This window comes from Pseudochaenichthys georgianus, chromosome 23 (assembly GCF_902827115.2).
Source record: "Pseudochaenichthys georgianus chromosome 23, fPseGeo1.2, whole genome shotgun sequence".
NCBI classification, from domain to species: domain Eukaryota; kingdom Metazoa; phylum Chordata; class Actinopteri; order Perciformes; family Channichthyidae; genus Pseudochaenichthys; species Pseudochaenichthys georgianus.
Window position 1 is genome coordinate 21,923,333 of NC_047525.1, and position 14,214 is coordinate 21,937,546.

General features: G+C 42.9%; 1 protein-coding gene across 5 annotated transcripts; it reads right to left on the reverse strand.

Moving 5' to 3' along the window:
• Window positions 1-242: 242 nt before the first annotated feature.
• tfec (transcription factor EC) lies at window positions 243-12,112 on the reverse strand. Of its 5 annotated transcripts, none has more exons than XM_034112280.2 (8): window positions 11,867-12,112; window positions 8,311-8,565; window positions 7,503-7,604; window positions 5,344-5,389; window positions 4,275-4,331; window positions 4,077-4,152; window positions 3,003-3,150; window positions 243-1,889 (listed from the first exon to the last, which is right to left on the reverse strand). In XM_034112280.2, the coding sequence occupies exons 1-8, from the start codon at window positions 11,951-11,953 to the stop codon at window positions 1,416-1,418; spliced, it is 1,245 nt and encodes a 414-aa protein (XP_033968171.1). In that variant the 5' UTR covers window positions 11,954-12,112; the 3' UTR covers window positions 243-1,415. The 5 variants fall into 5 exon arrangements, with proteins under 5 accessions (XP_033968171.1, XP_033968174.1, XP_033968173.1 ...); XM_034112283.2 differs by lacking the exon at window positions 11,867-12,112 and adding an exon at window positions 11,286-11,611; XM_034112282.2 differs by lacking the exon at window positions 11,867-12,112 and adding an exon at window positions 11,282-11,610.
• Window positions 12,113-14,214: the final 2,102 nt, after the last annotated feature.

A 14,214-nucleotide genomic window follows, 5' to 3' on the forward strand; every position in this document is an offset into this window, starting at 1 on the left:
TGTTTGTATTGTATGATTTAGTCAAATACTGTAATAGTACATACTATAATAATGCTTTTTTCAAATTCTAGATATTTCTACTTCCATTTCTTATTACTTATTTTCTTCTCCTTTGAAGTGGAGTTCATGTAGTATTTTGGTATAACAATGTCCGTATGTTGTGTGTATTTTGTATCGAGGGTGTGTTAATACACACCTCAAGTATATTATGTCTTCTGTGAGATGACAACAGGAAGTCAAAATCATGTATGACAAAAAAAGCGGTTTATTATATTTTTCCCACCCCTACTAAGAATAAAAAAGATAACATGTTAGATAATAATATATATATTTTTCGAGAATACATGGATTAAAACACATATAAATACATTATTTAACAAATACACTGAAAAGAGACTAACAAAGGTTAGGCATCGTGGTGAGTACATCCGGACAAGACGATAATGGTAAGGCACATATGCAACTGCTTTTCAATCCTTTTGTGAAGCAGTGCTTTTTTTGTTTTTAAAGGACAGTTTTCCAGTGATTACTTTGCATATTTACAGTGTACAGCTACCAGTGTTTTAAAAAACAGTAGTTATTTACATTAAAGGCTGACACATGACTCCCTTTTTCTTGTGAGTCTGTTCCCGCTCTATGTGGGAGGCAGAGAAACATTGTCTGTACAAAGTATACAAAAAAGAGCTGATGGAGGAACAGGAGCAGCCCGACTGTTTTGGACGTAATATGGTCGGTGTTTACATTAGCATCGCTAACACTCAGAGCTAACCTGTACTGGAGAGCATGTGTGTGAAGAAGCAGGAAATAAAAAGGAACTCACCTTGTGGTATAACCGGCAAGAGAGAAAGCCTTTGAGCTCCAGACTGTTTCAGAGAGAATCCTTGATCTAATAATCCTTGTATTTCATCACCGCAGCATTTGAGACAGTATCTGCCAGGTCCCGCATGAGCCGGCATAAGCCCCGCCCCCTCTTATTTTATTTTTATTTTTCAGTTTAAAAAAGTTTAAAAAGTTTAGCCTTTATTTATACAGGTGAAAATCTCATTGAGACACGGAGTCTCATTCTCAAGAGAGACCTGTTCATACCCAGAATAAGCACTTTTGTAACAGGAAGAGAAATAGATGGATATGAGGCATGGCTAGAATGGGTGATCTGTTTGGTTTTTTGACCAAAACACTTCATAGGCGCAAGGCAAGGCAAGGCAAGTTTATTTATATAGCACTTTTCTGTACGCGACAATTCAAAGTGCTAGACATGTTTTTAAAAAAAAATGATATATCTGAGACCTATGCTATTGCCTAAAAATAGCATGACAGGTGACCTTTAAAGGACCCAGTGAGAGGTCAGTATTGTCTTTAAATGGCCTTTCCCACTGGGGACTACTGCAGTGAAGAGAGTTCCTGTAGAGAGGCACCTATAGTTCTTCGTCCTCCCCAGAGCTGAAGCTGCTCTGGTGGCTGCTGTCTTTGGACCCGGCTCCCGGTGATCCGGCGGAGAGGAGGGGGTCGGTGCCGAAGGGGGACAGGGGGTCGTCCATCAGGATCTCGTCCAGCCGGTGCTCCTCCTTCAGCGTGGAGCTGAAGAAGTCTGTGAAGTGGGACAGCGGGTCGGAGAAGGTGGGGCAGCCGTCTGCGCCCTGGATGTGGTCCTGGGGCCCGGCGGCACTGGGGATGGTGGCAGGAAGACCCCCTAGCCTCTGGAGGTAGTCGCTGTTAGGGTCCTCCTGGTAGATGGGGGGCTGCTGGGCCTGGGGAGACGTCTGCTGCTGCTGCTGCTGCTGATGCTGCTGCTGCTGCTGCTGCTTCAGGAGGTGAGAGGACAGCTCCACCGTCCCCAACGCTGAAGCCATGTTTAGGAGGCCATGTGCTCGTGCTTGGATCTCAAGTTCCTGGAAAGTAAAGGGGAAATAAACCATGAGTAGAGATCATTTAAATATGTTCTAGTGTTGAGAAAATCCCCCCACCTTTTTCCACCCACACTTTGGATATTTCTCACACTCCCACACACGTTTAGTTCAAATGGAAACTACTCATCCGTTTGACCTTTGTTTGTTGTCCTTTTGACGTCAGTTGTGGTCACTATTTCTCGGATAGTTTGGTCATCTTTAAAGACGATGACAGATGTTGTGTTCTTCCCATCATTGGCATATGGTTATTTCCCACTGAAAAGTGCTGGGTTTATTGTGTGTATTCATTAGCACTGAGCATTAAGGGATGGGGGAGTGGAAGGACCCTCATGTAAACAACAGCAGGGGGTGTTTGGGGGGGAAATTAGGGTCAGGTGGATTGTCAGAATGAGTCCTCTGTGGAGGAAGCTGCTTAAAATAGATCAATAATAAGACATCAGTCTCAGTAAAGTCATAATTCTTAGGAAGAACGTGAAAAGATGTCTGTCATAATCCATTATTAGCAAACCCAGCATATCCTAGCTAATGTCACTGATTTAAAGGTCCCGTATTACACTGTTTTTCATCAATATATTACATGTATATACAAAACATGTCTCTGAAGTGTTTGGCTCCAAACACCAAACAGATCATTGCAGAATTACCCATAATCCCCTCTGTTTCAGCCCTGTTTCCAAAGTGCTGATTCTCTGTCTGTTACTTTAGATGAAGATAAGGAGCCCCTCCCCACGCCCTTCTGAGAGAGATTTGGTTACAAAGAACTCAATGGTGCTCTAGGAGGAGATTCAGGTGATAAGGGGGGGGGGGGGGGAAGTTACCTTGGTTGCTGATTGGCTAATGGTAACACAAGACAACACATCGTTATGACATTAAAAAGTGGCCAAAATCTCATTTTCAGGCAGATTTTTAAAAATGGATCAGGACAAAAAGAGAGAGAATCTTTTTTCCTGAAACTTTCAGAATCTTTTTACACAGAGGGGACATGTCTTTATGTGTAAAAGACATGAAGAAGTGGATTTTGCATAACAGGTAACCTCTAATCTACTTTTGATTCTTAAGATGTGAACTACATGCCGACGTGTAGGCCGTTCTTACCTGGATCCTCAGCAGAAGTCTCCTGTTGGCTTGCTCCAGCTTCTTCTGACGGCTCTCCAGCTCCCGAGCGTGCTGCTGCTCCTTCTGCAGCCACTTTATGTACTCCACCGAGGCCTTCAGGATGGTGCCTTTGTTCCAGCGCATGTCTCTGCAGAAAGGAGAAATGTAAAAGATAACCTTTAATTCAGAACCCCCTGATGTCGGCAGAATATCCTCCGTAAAAAATGAGAAGAAAGAAACGGGGGGGAAAAGTTTTAACACAGAGGTTTTTTCGGCTTTTATGATATGAATAAGAAAAGGTGATTTACATGGGGCAATTATTCATCCTTGGACATTACATGGGAATGGGAATTTTAATAGAATAGATAAGTAGCTATGTGGAAAGTCCATTCTCGTACCTCCTTGTTCGGTAAAATTAATCCTCGAGTAAAAATAGGTGAGTGCTAAGTAGGAAGACGGAGCAGAAAATGGAGTATTGGACTCGAGGTGCTAGAGTACAAGTCGTTCCTTTGCAGATATTATTGCTTCCTTTTAAGTAAAGGGGAGCTGTAGTAAAATTGTCCTTTCCAAAGGAATGAGAGGTTGGTGTGATCAGCATTAATAATCTCCTTTATCTCGTGTTAATGGCGCGATGACAACGGTAACCTTCCATTTAAATTTAAAGCAAAGTTCAATTTGTGGAAAGATGGCAGGTGGATTTCAATTCGGCGCCACACTCCATCTCCATGTTCCAATTGTGCTTCGAACTTTGCTTCCAAATGGCTCGGCCTGCTTCTTTGCATTTGACCCCTTTCCTCATCATTCATGCTTTGCGCTGAACTGCCGGGACCCAGCGAGAGGAGGTACAGCTCGTGGAGCTTCGACTACAATGGAAGTTCAAGTGCACCCTTGAAATATGACTGAAATGTGCTTTGAGTACTCATTTGAATTCAATGAACAACGTTTAAAATGTCCTTGTGCTCTGATTTGAATATGCTCGTCCTCGCCGGAAAATGGCCTTGCAGTTATTTCCATGACAAATGCCGCAAAGACGGGTTGTTGTTTCAATAGATGCATTCAGATTGTGCAACTTACGGGTCATTCGACTTTGGTATGAGCGTCCCAAGCTCCTTGATCCTGTAGTTGATGTTATATCTTCGCCTTCTTTCGACTGAACAAGCAGAAGAAGAAAAAGTGAATGAAGACATTGTGTCCTGCTGCGCTAAAGGCTAGCTATAAGTCATTTCAGATGATATACTGTGAGGGAGTTGAAAGGCGGCGGCAGACACTTACTCAGATTATGGTTGTTTTTTTTCTGTCTCTCTTTGGCCATCCCTCTTGTGTCGAGTTCTGTCGAGAGAAGGAGAACAACTTTATTAGCAACGCACACTAATTTAGAAAACGTAAGAACGCAAAACGCCACAAAAGGTCCAGTCAGGAGACACACAATCGGTTGTTTTGAGGGAGTTCAGGGGCCGGGGCAGCCAGAATGTGGAATTCCCGTTCATTAGCCCACACCCCAGACACTAGTTTGACCACACACACACACACACACACACACACACACTGAATAAGCCCAATATATCCCGTCCAGCATGTCTGAAGCTCATTGTGGACGCCAAAATGGGGATCACTTTTTAACTACCGTAATTAGGACACTTTGGCAAATTCACTACACTGGATGGGGGACAAAAATGCCAGTGCATCCATATTTGTATTCACATTCTTCCAAATTACATAATTGGGGACCTGAGATTGGATTTCCCAATTTGTCTCTGTTGATTCAATCAGGACAATTTAAAGTCTGTGTAACAGCCAATTGTCCTCTCTGCCCGCGCTCAAACGTAACAGATGGCAATTTACTTATTTACCCGTGGAGAGTAAAGGGTTCTTCGGGCGTCCTTTCTATTTCCTAAATCAATTAGGCTACTTTGCTTGATGCATGACATTAATAAGAAATGTCTTAAAGGGCCCTTTGTTAGTATTTATTTATTTGTTGCACCGTGACAAAAAGTCTACACGTTTCTGCAGTCTATTAGTGGAACCATTGGAAGAAAAAAAAAGGGCTCTGTTTCTCAAAAAGGACACAAATCGACATTTGTCTGAGACATGCAATTGGACTGGGTTTTAGAAACAATGCCTTACTTTGCGGCACCACACTTTAGCTTTCATTTATAAGAAATATGCCTTTATTTGTTTCCTAAATGTCTTAAACCAACAAGCAAAATGTGTGTGTTTTTAACTTGATCATCAATGTGAGCATGTTATTAAATGCGTTGTTCTTCGGTTAAAGCTATGGCATGATTTCATACCTGAGGATTCCTTTTCTACAGTGAGCTTTCTGGGGTAGGGGCGTTCATACCTTGTTCACCCCCATAGAGATCCAGCATGCTGCCACTGAGGGACTCCTGTAGGACAGAGAAGAGGGGGGGAGAGAAAGATAAGATGTCAGTCACAGGGGACATGTGTGGCGCAGTGGGTAGTGCGTTGGTGTTGGATCAGGGGAGCACAGGTTCAAACCCCACTGCAGTCAGCATGTCGTTGTGTCCCTAAGACACTTCACCCCAAATGGCTCCTGTGGGGATCGCCCACAGTATTGAGTATGTAAGTCGCTGTGGATAAAAGCGTCTAACATGTAATGTAATGTAAAAGCATTCACACTCTCACAAAAGCCACAGCACAAATAGTTGTTTTTAGCTGCTGTGTGGCTTTGTTTGTCATCGACATCTAATGACAAGAGAAGGGATCAGAGAAAGGTTGTCAGCCCGCAGGCCTCTGGCTCTGGCCCTCCCAGCAGGGGGTTGTAGTACCCACATGTCTCCCTCAGCAGGACAGAGCCCTTTTTTCATGTTCAGATCGCCTGCTCATCTTGTGGTAAAAAGAGTGAAAAAAGACTAACAAGAACTTAACCTTGCTGGAACCAGGTCAATGAAGGGTGGTCCTCCAGCGTTACCCCATCTCAGCCGAACCTCCAACAGCTTGCAGCCGTCTGAGGTTTGGTTTGTCCAGACTTCGTGCCTTGATCTGCTAATGCCACCCTTTCACCCTTTCCAAAACCCCTCCACTTGAAAGTGCTCCTAACACAGAGATGTCCTCTGTGCTGCAAATAGCCTCCCATTGGATGAGAAGACTAGCTAGGTCAACTGCTTGAACAGAGGCAAAACTGTTTTCCTACGGGTCCCTTCTTGTCTGGGAAAGCGTGCATCGGTTCTGCGATAATGGCGTCTTTTCACAGACCGGGGAGATGTCAAGATATAGCGTGCTGACACACATGTGTGTCTAATTCGCATTTGTGTATTTATGGGAACAGGCTACAGAAGCCACCATGCATTCCACGATGCGCACAGCCAATTGTATCCAAGACTTGTGTGTCAAATCTGACTGCCAGACTGGTGAACGTGATACGGCTGCATGGCAAGTCGCAGATGGGAAGCAAAAGCAGAAGAAACCAAACGGAAGGAACTGCAGACATGTCAGATATCGGCAGTTGGTTTGGTTTGCGTCTTTCTCATTATCTCACTCAGATTGGAGGAGAAGAGTAGGAGGAGGAGGGGACACAAGTGCTTATCAAAGTGAGAGATTGCAACAATTCCCCTACGACTCCTTTTGCAATCACTTCAGTCTCTCTCCCGTCTATGTTCCTGGATGTGTTGACACGGCGAGACGACGTGATGCATTATACTGTATGACTAATTAGGATGAATTGATCCATTTAAGCATGGTATCATTTCTGAACAAGCCCATAGGGAGTGTATGCATTAGCCCAATCCAACGGCTCGGTAACTCTCTCCGACTAAATCTCTCACCCCTCCCCAGCATTATCTTTTCCTCCCCCCTCTCATTCCTACTCTGTCACAGTATCTGTTGTGTTTGGCTGTGTGTCACTTTATCAGGGTGTGTGAGTCTTTTGTGCACCAATCTGTCTTCCTCTGTATTTAAGGAGTCCGGACAGATTCCCAGGGTTCCCATCCCACAAACTCTCCCTGTATGTGGCTCAGGTGTTGCTATGTTCCCGGCCAAATGGACCGCTTGTCACACATTTTTTCCCGAGAGTTTTAGAATTCCTTCCTGGCCATGAATGCCACTGATAGGGCTTGCAGTGAGACAGTCACTATACATTTAAAGTCTTCTTTTGTCCCAACTTTTTTACCCTATGTGCAAAAACATCCTCCTTTTTAACTTAATCTGCATTGTCGGTCGTCTTGAGTAATGTGAGAAATGTTGCTAAGCCCCGAATGAACTTTGACTCATCTCCAGACTTAATCCGACCCCAAACTAAGACAGGTCCCCTTTTTCCCAAGCACGTCAAGCCTGCGCCCAAAAGACTGGGTTGAGGAGACTTCACTTTCATGTCCCCAATTCAACTTAAAAACACAGAAGTCATTCGCTGAGCATAACTGCAATAACGTGAGCACACAACACCAACGGATTGTGCAGGAATCAAAAGAAAATAGTCTGTCGCATTTGAAAATGTACATTTAAAAGCGTTACTGTGTAGATGTTGATGGGATTTATACTTACATTGTTTTGCATCATAAGGTTAGACTCCATGCAATCCAAGCCTCCGTCGTTGAACCCGGATTCAAGACTGATTAGGTCGTCAATAACTTCATCCATTGGAAACTAAAAGAAAGCAGTCATGTCAGTGTACTCAAGGGCAGGCTTGTGAGGTTTGTACCGAAATAGCAATGCTGTCCAAGTCTGATCTTTTTGAAATCTCAACATTCAAATCGAACAAATCAGAATCGACACAAGGAAGAGGAGGAACTGTCCAGAGACTAATCCAATAACCGATAAGTTCCCCACCGACTAGTCTTACGTTAATTAGCCGTTTTGGTGGGAAAATCCTGTCTGTTATCAAAGTAGTGTCTTCCTTTGAAGGGTTCTCTCCTCAGAGGCTGTCTGAAGTGATTGATGAACACATCAGAGAGAGAAGGAAATCAATAATGGCATCACTTTGTTTAGATGATTACTTGGATGCACTCCAGACAAAGAATGTAAAAGGTTACTTGTGAATTATATTACAGGTTACAAAGAATCTGCCATGATTAATCCCTCTGAATGACAGACGTTAAATCGAGGAACTAAGACGCATGCAAAACAGAACAGAAAATGGTTTTATCTGAAATATTTAGGGAGTGGTAACAGGAAAACGTGTCAAGAATGTTGCGACATTTACCAAAAATGATGACTGCCACTTCATCAAGTCTGTGGTTAAATGTCTTTGTTGCAATTTCATTCTTGGCTTTTTCTCAATTTCAGTTCCATATATTTAGAAACATCCCCAGTTCACATTCAGACACTTTGTTTCCACCATCAGCGCACTCACCTCGCTGTCATGATTGGCCATATTGAGGAGGGTAACGGGGCTGTTTGGGTTGCTGCCGTCGCTCACGGAGGGCATGTGTCCGTTCCTCATGATGGGCACGGTGGCCAGCGACTGGCCCTGGGCGTGGGGGTGCGGGACAGCGTGGCCCTGCCCGGTCGAAGAGGACAGCTTGGAGCCCAGCGTCATGTACTGCTTGACCTGCTGATTCTGGGTCTGGTGGAGGTGGTACTTGGAGTTCTCCAGGTGGCTCTGTACCTGCAGCAAAAACAAACAAAATGTTCAGGAAGTCTGTTGATCAAGCATTCCCAAAACAACACCGACTGAACACACACGGTTTCTACCGCAGCTGTTGGCTGCGATGGTCTGATTCAACAGAGACATAGTTGCGGGTTGGTGTTTCCAATTATCACTCACTTCTGCAGCAAATGTAATTAAATGTGTAGCAAGTTTCTTTATGAGAAGTCCGATTGATTCCATGAAGGCCATTTCTGAAGTATGGTATTTAAATATAAGTGTACTTGTTTGTGACGGAAAATCTTATTCAATAGCAAAAGTGTTTTCCAAAGTTGACAAAAATTCTTTCATATCATATTAATATACAAAAGTACAAACAGATACAACCAGCCAGCAGTCAACATTTACAAACCAGTAGTAAAAGCCTTACACATGCGTTGGTACACGATTTCCAAATTCAACCAAGTTTCTAAATGTTGATATTCTTACATTTGAAGCTCTGGTTGCGTCCCGCATCGTGAAGTAACTGCAGTCAGTTAAGTGTGGCATTCTCTTCTTCAGACTGTTTTTTTTTGGTGTAGCAGCAGATCAACCTTAAGGACCCAGATGTGCTGCTATCCTGTTGAGCTGTTGACTTCCCAGTGAGTGTCTGTACTTCCCCGTCCCCTACCGAAGTCTTATAAAGGGTCCTAAGTGAACTAATTAGGCCCAAAGCTGGGGGTAAGCCTTTATGTTGCGTAGCATGATAATCACTTCAAACACTGGACTGTCAGATCACCCGGGGTTTGATCACTGCATGATATCTGCCTTTAGCGTCTGTCACGAATTCATGCGGACCGCCCTTTTCAGTCTGACTGACCAATCGGTGACCAGCTCCCAGCCTACTCTCCTGCCTGCTCCAGGGGTTGTGGCAGCACAATTGACCCTTGTTCTCCAATGGATGATTTAAATAACTCTAATGCCATTTTTAACCAAGCTTTTTTTCAATCATTCACTGGTTTCATTGTAGATATTTTAGTAATATCAGTTTCCCAAACAATAGCTGCAATATTTTTAAAGTCTTTATTGCTGTATTATTTACATTAGAAAGACGTCTTTTCTGGTTTGAAAATCACAAAGAAGCTTTTTTATTATTAGTTTGTCTCCTGTAGAGTTTTACTTACTCGTAAAAATCCCACTAAACCAAGTTTCATTTATAAAGTAAAATCACCAATAATGAAAGCATAAGCAAAACTAAGCTGAAAGGCAAGTTCAAGTACTTTGTGACATGCTAAATGCTATACAGCAAGGTACAATACTATGCTACAGCAACAGTAAAACAATTGGAGAAGAGTCTGTTGAAAGATATCGAAACCTTGTGTTTGCTACAATTAGCCACTGTTAGCTTCTGTTCATATCGGGTCAAATAAGGCTTCCACAATAAAACCGCAGAAGGAATTTAATAAAGAATCAGTTTATTGCTCGTGATTTAGATTTTTAAGTTTCCAAGCATGAGTTAATTATTCTCTTAATAGTCACATATTTGCAGAGTTGCCAGCTAGCAAGTAGCATGTTGCCGTTTCAGATTGCTAGCAAGAGTACATGTTTTGTTTGAAGGGTTAGCCCAACACAGCTAAACCACACGGACTTTTAGCCTTAGCACGTGTGGAATTGTACTGAAACTTTACATACTTCCTCAGCTAGACTGGATGCCCTTATTCACCGCTCATCCACCAAAATAAGAACGGTCACAATACTCAACTTGTCAGTAGTGACTGAGAGCTCTTATCTGTCTTCTCCAGGCCAAACAAGATGCTAGTTGTTAGCCAATGAACATTTCTTTCCACTCTGGATAGCTGCAGCAGGGATGCCACATCTGCTTTGTGTGACAAAGGTTTGTCCTGGTTTCACTTCAGCTTTCTCACTACTGTAAAAGCCGGAGACACGCTTGTTATCCACTTAAGGGAATCTGATTAGATTTGAGGGGTAATGGTTCTTCAGTCACTGAGGCCAACATCCACAATGGCGGGCCTGTGTATGTGTGAAGAGGACATGCTGAAAATTATCAATGCCAACCGTGCATATGGGGCGCGGAATAAGATAAGAATTTAATCAATCAAGGATCAAGTTTGGGATTGTATGTAGTGACCATTTTTCTCTTTCTCAATACTTGCACCTGCTCCAACAATCCAGGCAGTGTTTGAGGTTTCTGCTCGAGAAGAGGTCACAGGTTCACTTTCAATTTACACACATTTGCACAGTTATCCCTGACATGCAAACCTTCTCTACAGACAACCATCCACTGAAACCAAAGCAATGAAATCAGTCAATACATAAAAAAAAAAAAAAAAAAGTTTTTGTATTTGTAGCACCGTTGTATAGTTTGCTTTATTACATCTCACAAGATTTGACAAATACCATAATCTCCGTCTGGTTTTCCGTTCATCCTTCCTTCCTGCATTAAAAATATACAAATTTGACTGTGATCAGGAGATCAGCTGCATTTCCCTAACTTAATTATTCTCATTAGAGACTTTTAAACCAGTAAAATAAAGATGTCTGAACCAGACAAGCCGCACAGCCTATTCCTCTCTTTCTGTATTACAATCTTCTCCTAACTCTTTCACTAACACAAGTTGTGTTCTTGCCGGGATCTTGAATGCAGCAGGTTGATCAAATTGAACAGCTGCTCTACTGTGAAGAGCATCACACATGTTTTTCCCAGTAGTAATATAGAATATGTATCTGTTTAACTTACATACTTGTCCTCGATTTGTATTTCTTTAGTCCCACTGAAACTGCTGCTCCATAGTCACGCACACTCCCAGGTGTTCCTTTCGAAAATGGAAAGCTCTTGCCTAACTCAGTTTCAGTCTTGCCCAAGTTCTTCTTTCACTTCGGAAAAATCCTAAAACTTATGAAACACTGGGTGTTGGTGACATTAACAAGCTGAACAAATTATGGACAAAACCTAAGAGGAGGTTTAGGATTCATTTCTGCAAAATGTGTGTATTCTATTGACAGTAGCAATGCTGAAGTATCCCTATTTACGGCGATAAGATGAAAGTGGAAGAAGAATAAACCTTCTCAGACAATCTCTGTGTTTTTGCTGACCAGAAAATATCCGTAACCACGCACCCCAGGTTGTGAAATGTGAGGGAAGATAAGACTGGGATAGCAGAATCTGCATTCCACGGTGGCTACTCACTTATTCTGGTTGTAAGTGCATGCCTTTTATAAAACTCGGACGGTTTATCTCATGCAAGCAGAAACAACTGCACACAAAGTCACACACACACGCTGATTTGCCAGTGCTGTTTCTGAGGCGCCCCCCCCCCCCTACCTTTAGAAGTTGTATCTCAGTCATGGTGATCACTTTGACCACACAACAGCAACTCATGGCTCCCAGAGTGGCAGCGTCTCCAACCATAGGTGCAGCAAAAACGTCTAACGGAAGAACATGAACTGTCACGGCTACAGCTGGGAGAAGAAGAAGAGAAGAAGAGAGGTGCTGCAGCCTCCCTCCTGAGCTTTCGCAGAAATATCGGAAAGGAAGGCATGTCACATCAGCTTATGTGGGAGCCGCACGGGCCGCTTCCTGTGTGTATATGTTTTTGGTCAGGGAAAAAGCCTGACAGAGACAGAAATACAGACGGGGGGTTGCAGGGGGTGATAAGTTGACAGAATGAGAGTTCCTGCTTGTTGATCACCACACTTTCCTTCCTGCTGAACATCCAGCCCCACTCAGCACATTCTCCCAGGTTATCTTCATGACACCCACTTCCCTTGCAAGGCTCATGAAAACTCACATACTGTAGGGAAACGCACCGAAATGTAATCTGTGTATATGTGTGAGAAAATACAACAACACACAGATTGCACTCGCGGAGTTGTTATCATGTCCGAGTTACTGTCAGGCCACAGAAAAGGGCTATACAAGCATTTCCAGAATTGCTCTCGGAAAAGTAATGGGCACAGGGAACTTCACGCAGATCAGAGGAAATCAACCTGTAGTCCCAAACTCTAGATGATAAAAACAAATCTGCTAAATCTTATTAAATAGGGAAAGTTGACATTTTAAAATCCTACCAGAACAAATCAATATGGTTGATATTTTGGTTCAATCAAATGTGTTGATGTAGCATTACAGCTAACAATGCTAACACACAATACAGCTGTGTCTATATGGCTTCAGTTAACCTAAAGTGGCCCTATTATGCTCATTTCAGGTCATTCAGGTCATTCAGGTACATATTTGTATTTTGTGTTGTTTAAATGCTTTAATGTTCAAACAGGTCTTTAGTCTTCTCATACTGCCTGTGCTGCAGCACCTCTTTTCACCCTCTGTCTGAAACCAGAGCCCAGTCTGCTCTGATTGGTCAGTTGGCCGACTCTGTCTGTAATTGGTAAACCGCTTACAGACATCCTCGCCCCTTCTACTGTATCAACTACAATGTGTTGGAGTGCTAGCCAATAGAAGTTACATAGTGATGTCAATATGATACGGAAGTAAACAAAGGGCTACATCAGGGTGTGATATATAACACACTACAGGAATAGAGAAAACCCCAAAACAGTATAGGGGCCTCTTTAATAAATATAAATAACAAAGAAGACCTTTGACCGACACTTTTATAATTTTGTCCGGAAGATTTAAACTTTAATTCACGTTGACTGGCGAAAAACTCTGCCCGGTTCCCTCGGCCCCCACCGCGGAGAATAAACAGAAGGGCAACCATGACAACCATGCTTCTTCGCTGCTTTTGTGGAGGAAGTTACAGCGCCACGTACAGGCTCGGCATATGTACTGCAGCTTCTCCAGCGGTTGGAGCTAAACGGAGCGGTCTCGTGTGGACAGACACTATCCGGTGAATATTGCGTGTGGACGGAAGCTTTTTTGCGATTGCGTTTGCGTTAATCCTATGCGTTTAGCCGTTTTCGTCCTCGTGTGGCCGCAGCCTAAAATCCTATATGTATCCCTGTTTTAGGTCAGGAGTGAAATCAGAAGGAATCCTCAGAATACTTTTATTCCTGCAGCTGATTATTGCTAATAATAACCAAGGATTCTAAACATGTTTTTCATGCACTTACTGTAAACACACCAGAATTTAAATTAAATGTAACAAGGCGAATCGAATCACAATGGTTCACAGTGGTGGAGACGATGTATTTAAGGAGTCAGTTTAACACTGCACTGCACAATAAGCTAATGTCTGCTCTCAGCTGTTAAATTGCAATTTGTCCCACACGTGTCCATGCTGGATGATTTCATTACATAGAGAATGCCTGTCTTGATACTATGTGTACAGGATCTCTGCAGAAAGGACTTCTCATCACAACCGAGCATTACAATAACCTATACAGTCAGCTGGATCAGAGATGTATTTATACTGCTGTGCCCAAAAGATTCCCATGCTTCTTGAAGGTCAACACGTTCTCAACTCTGTCTTTGTTAGTGTGTATCTGTGGGTATATTCCAGCATTACCCTTGTGTATATTTGTCTGCTTTTTGTTTATTTGATGTGTGATGTGTGCATCAGATCTAGCCATATTCCTGGCTGGCCATTTTTGCCTCATCTTTGGGCCAAGCTCACCTTTTTTAGTCCCCCTGCATGCCATGTTTTAAACATCAGGGACTTCCTGTAAGAGTTGGTCTGCTTCTAAGACAACACTTCAAAGTGCAGCTCCCAC

What these genes read in the sequence shown, in the direction of transcription:
- tfec (XM_034112280.2), bottom strand. Translation starts at nt 11,953, where the DNA reads ATGGTTGGAGACGCTGCCACTCTGGGAGCCATGAGTTGCTGTTGTGTG. An exon ending in CTGAGATACAACTTCTAAAG is followed by an intron (nt 8,566 to 11,866) that starts GTAGGGGGGGGG and finishes TTTTTGCTGCAG; the next exon opens with GTACAGAGCCACCTGGAGAA. An exon ending in AAAAAACAACCATAATCTGA is followed by an intron (nt 4,153 to 4,274) that starts GTAAGTGTCTGC and finishes CTGCTTGTTCAG; the next exon opens with TCGAAAGAAGGCGAAGATAT.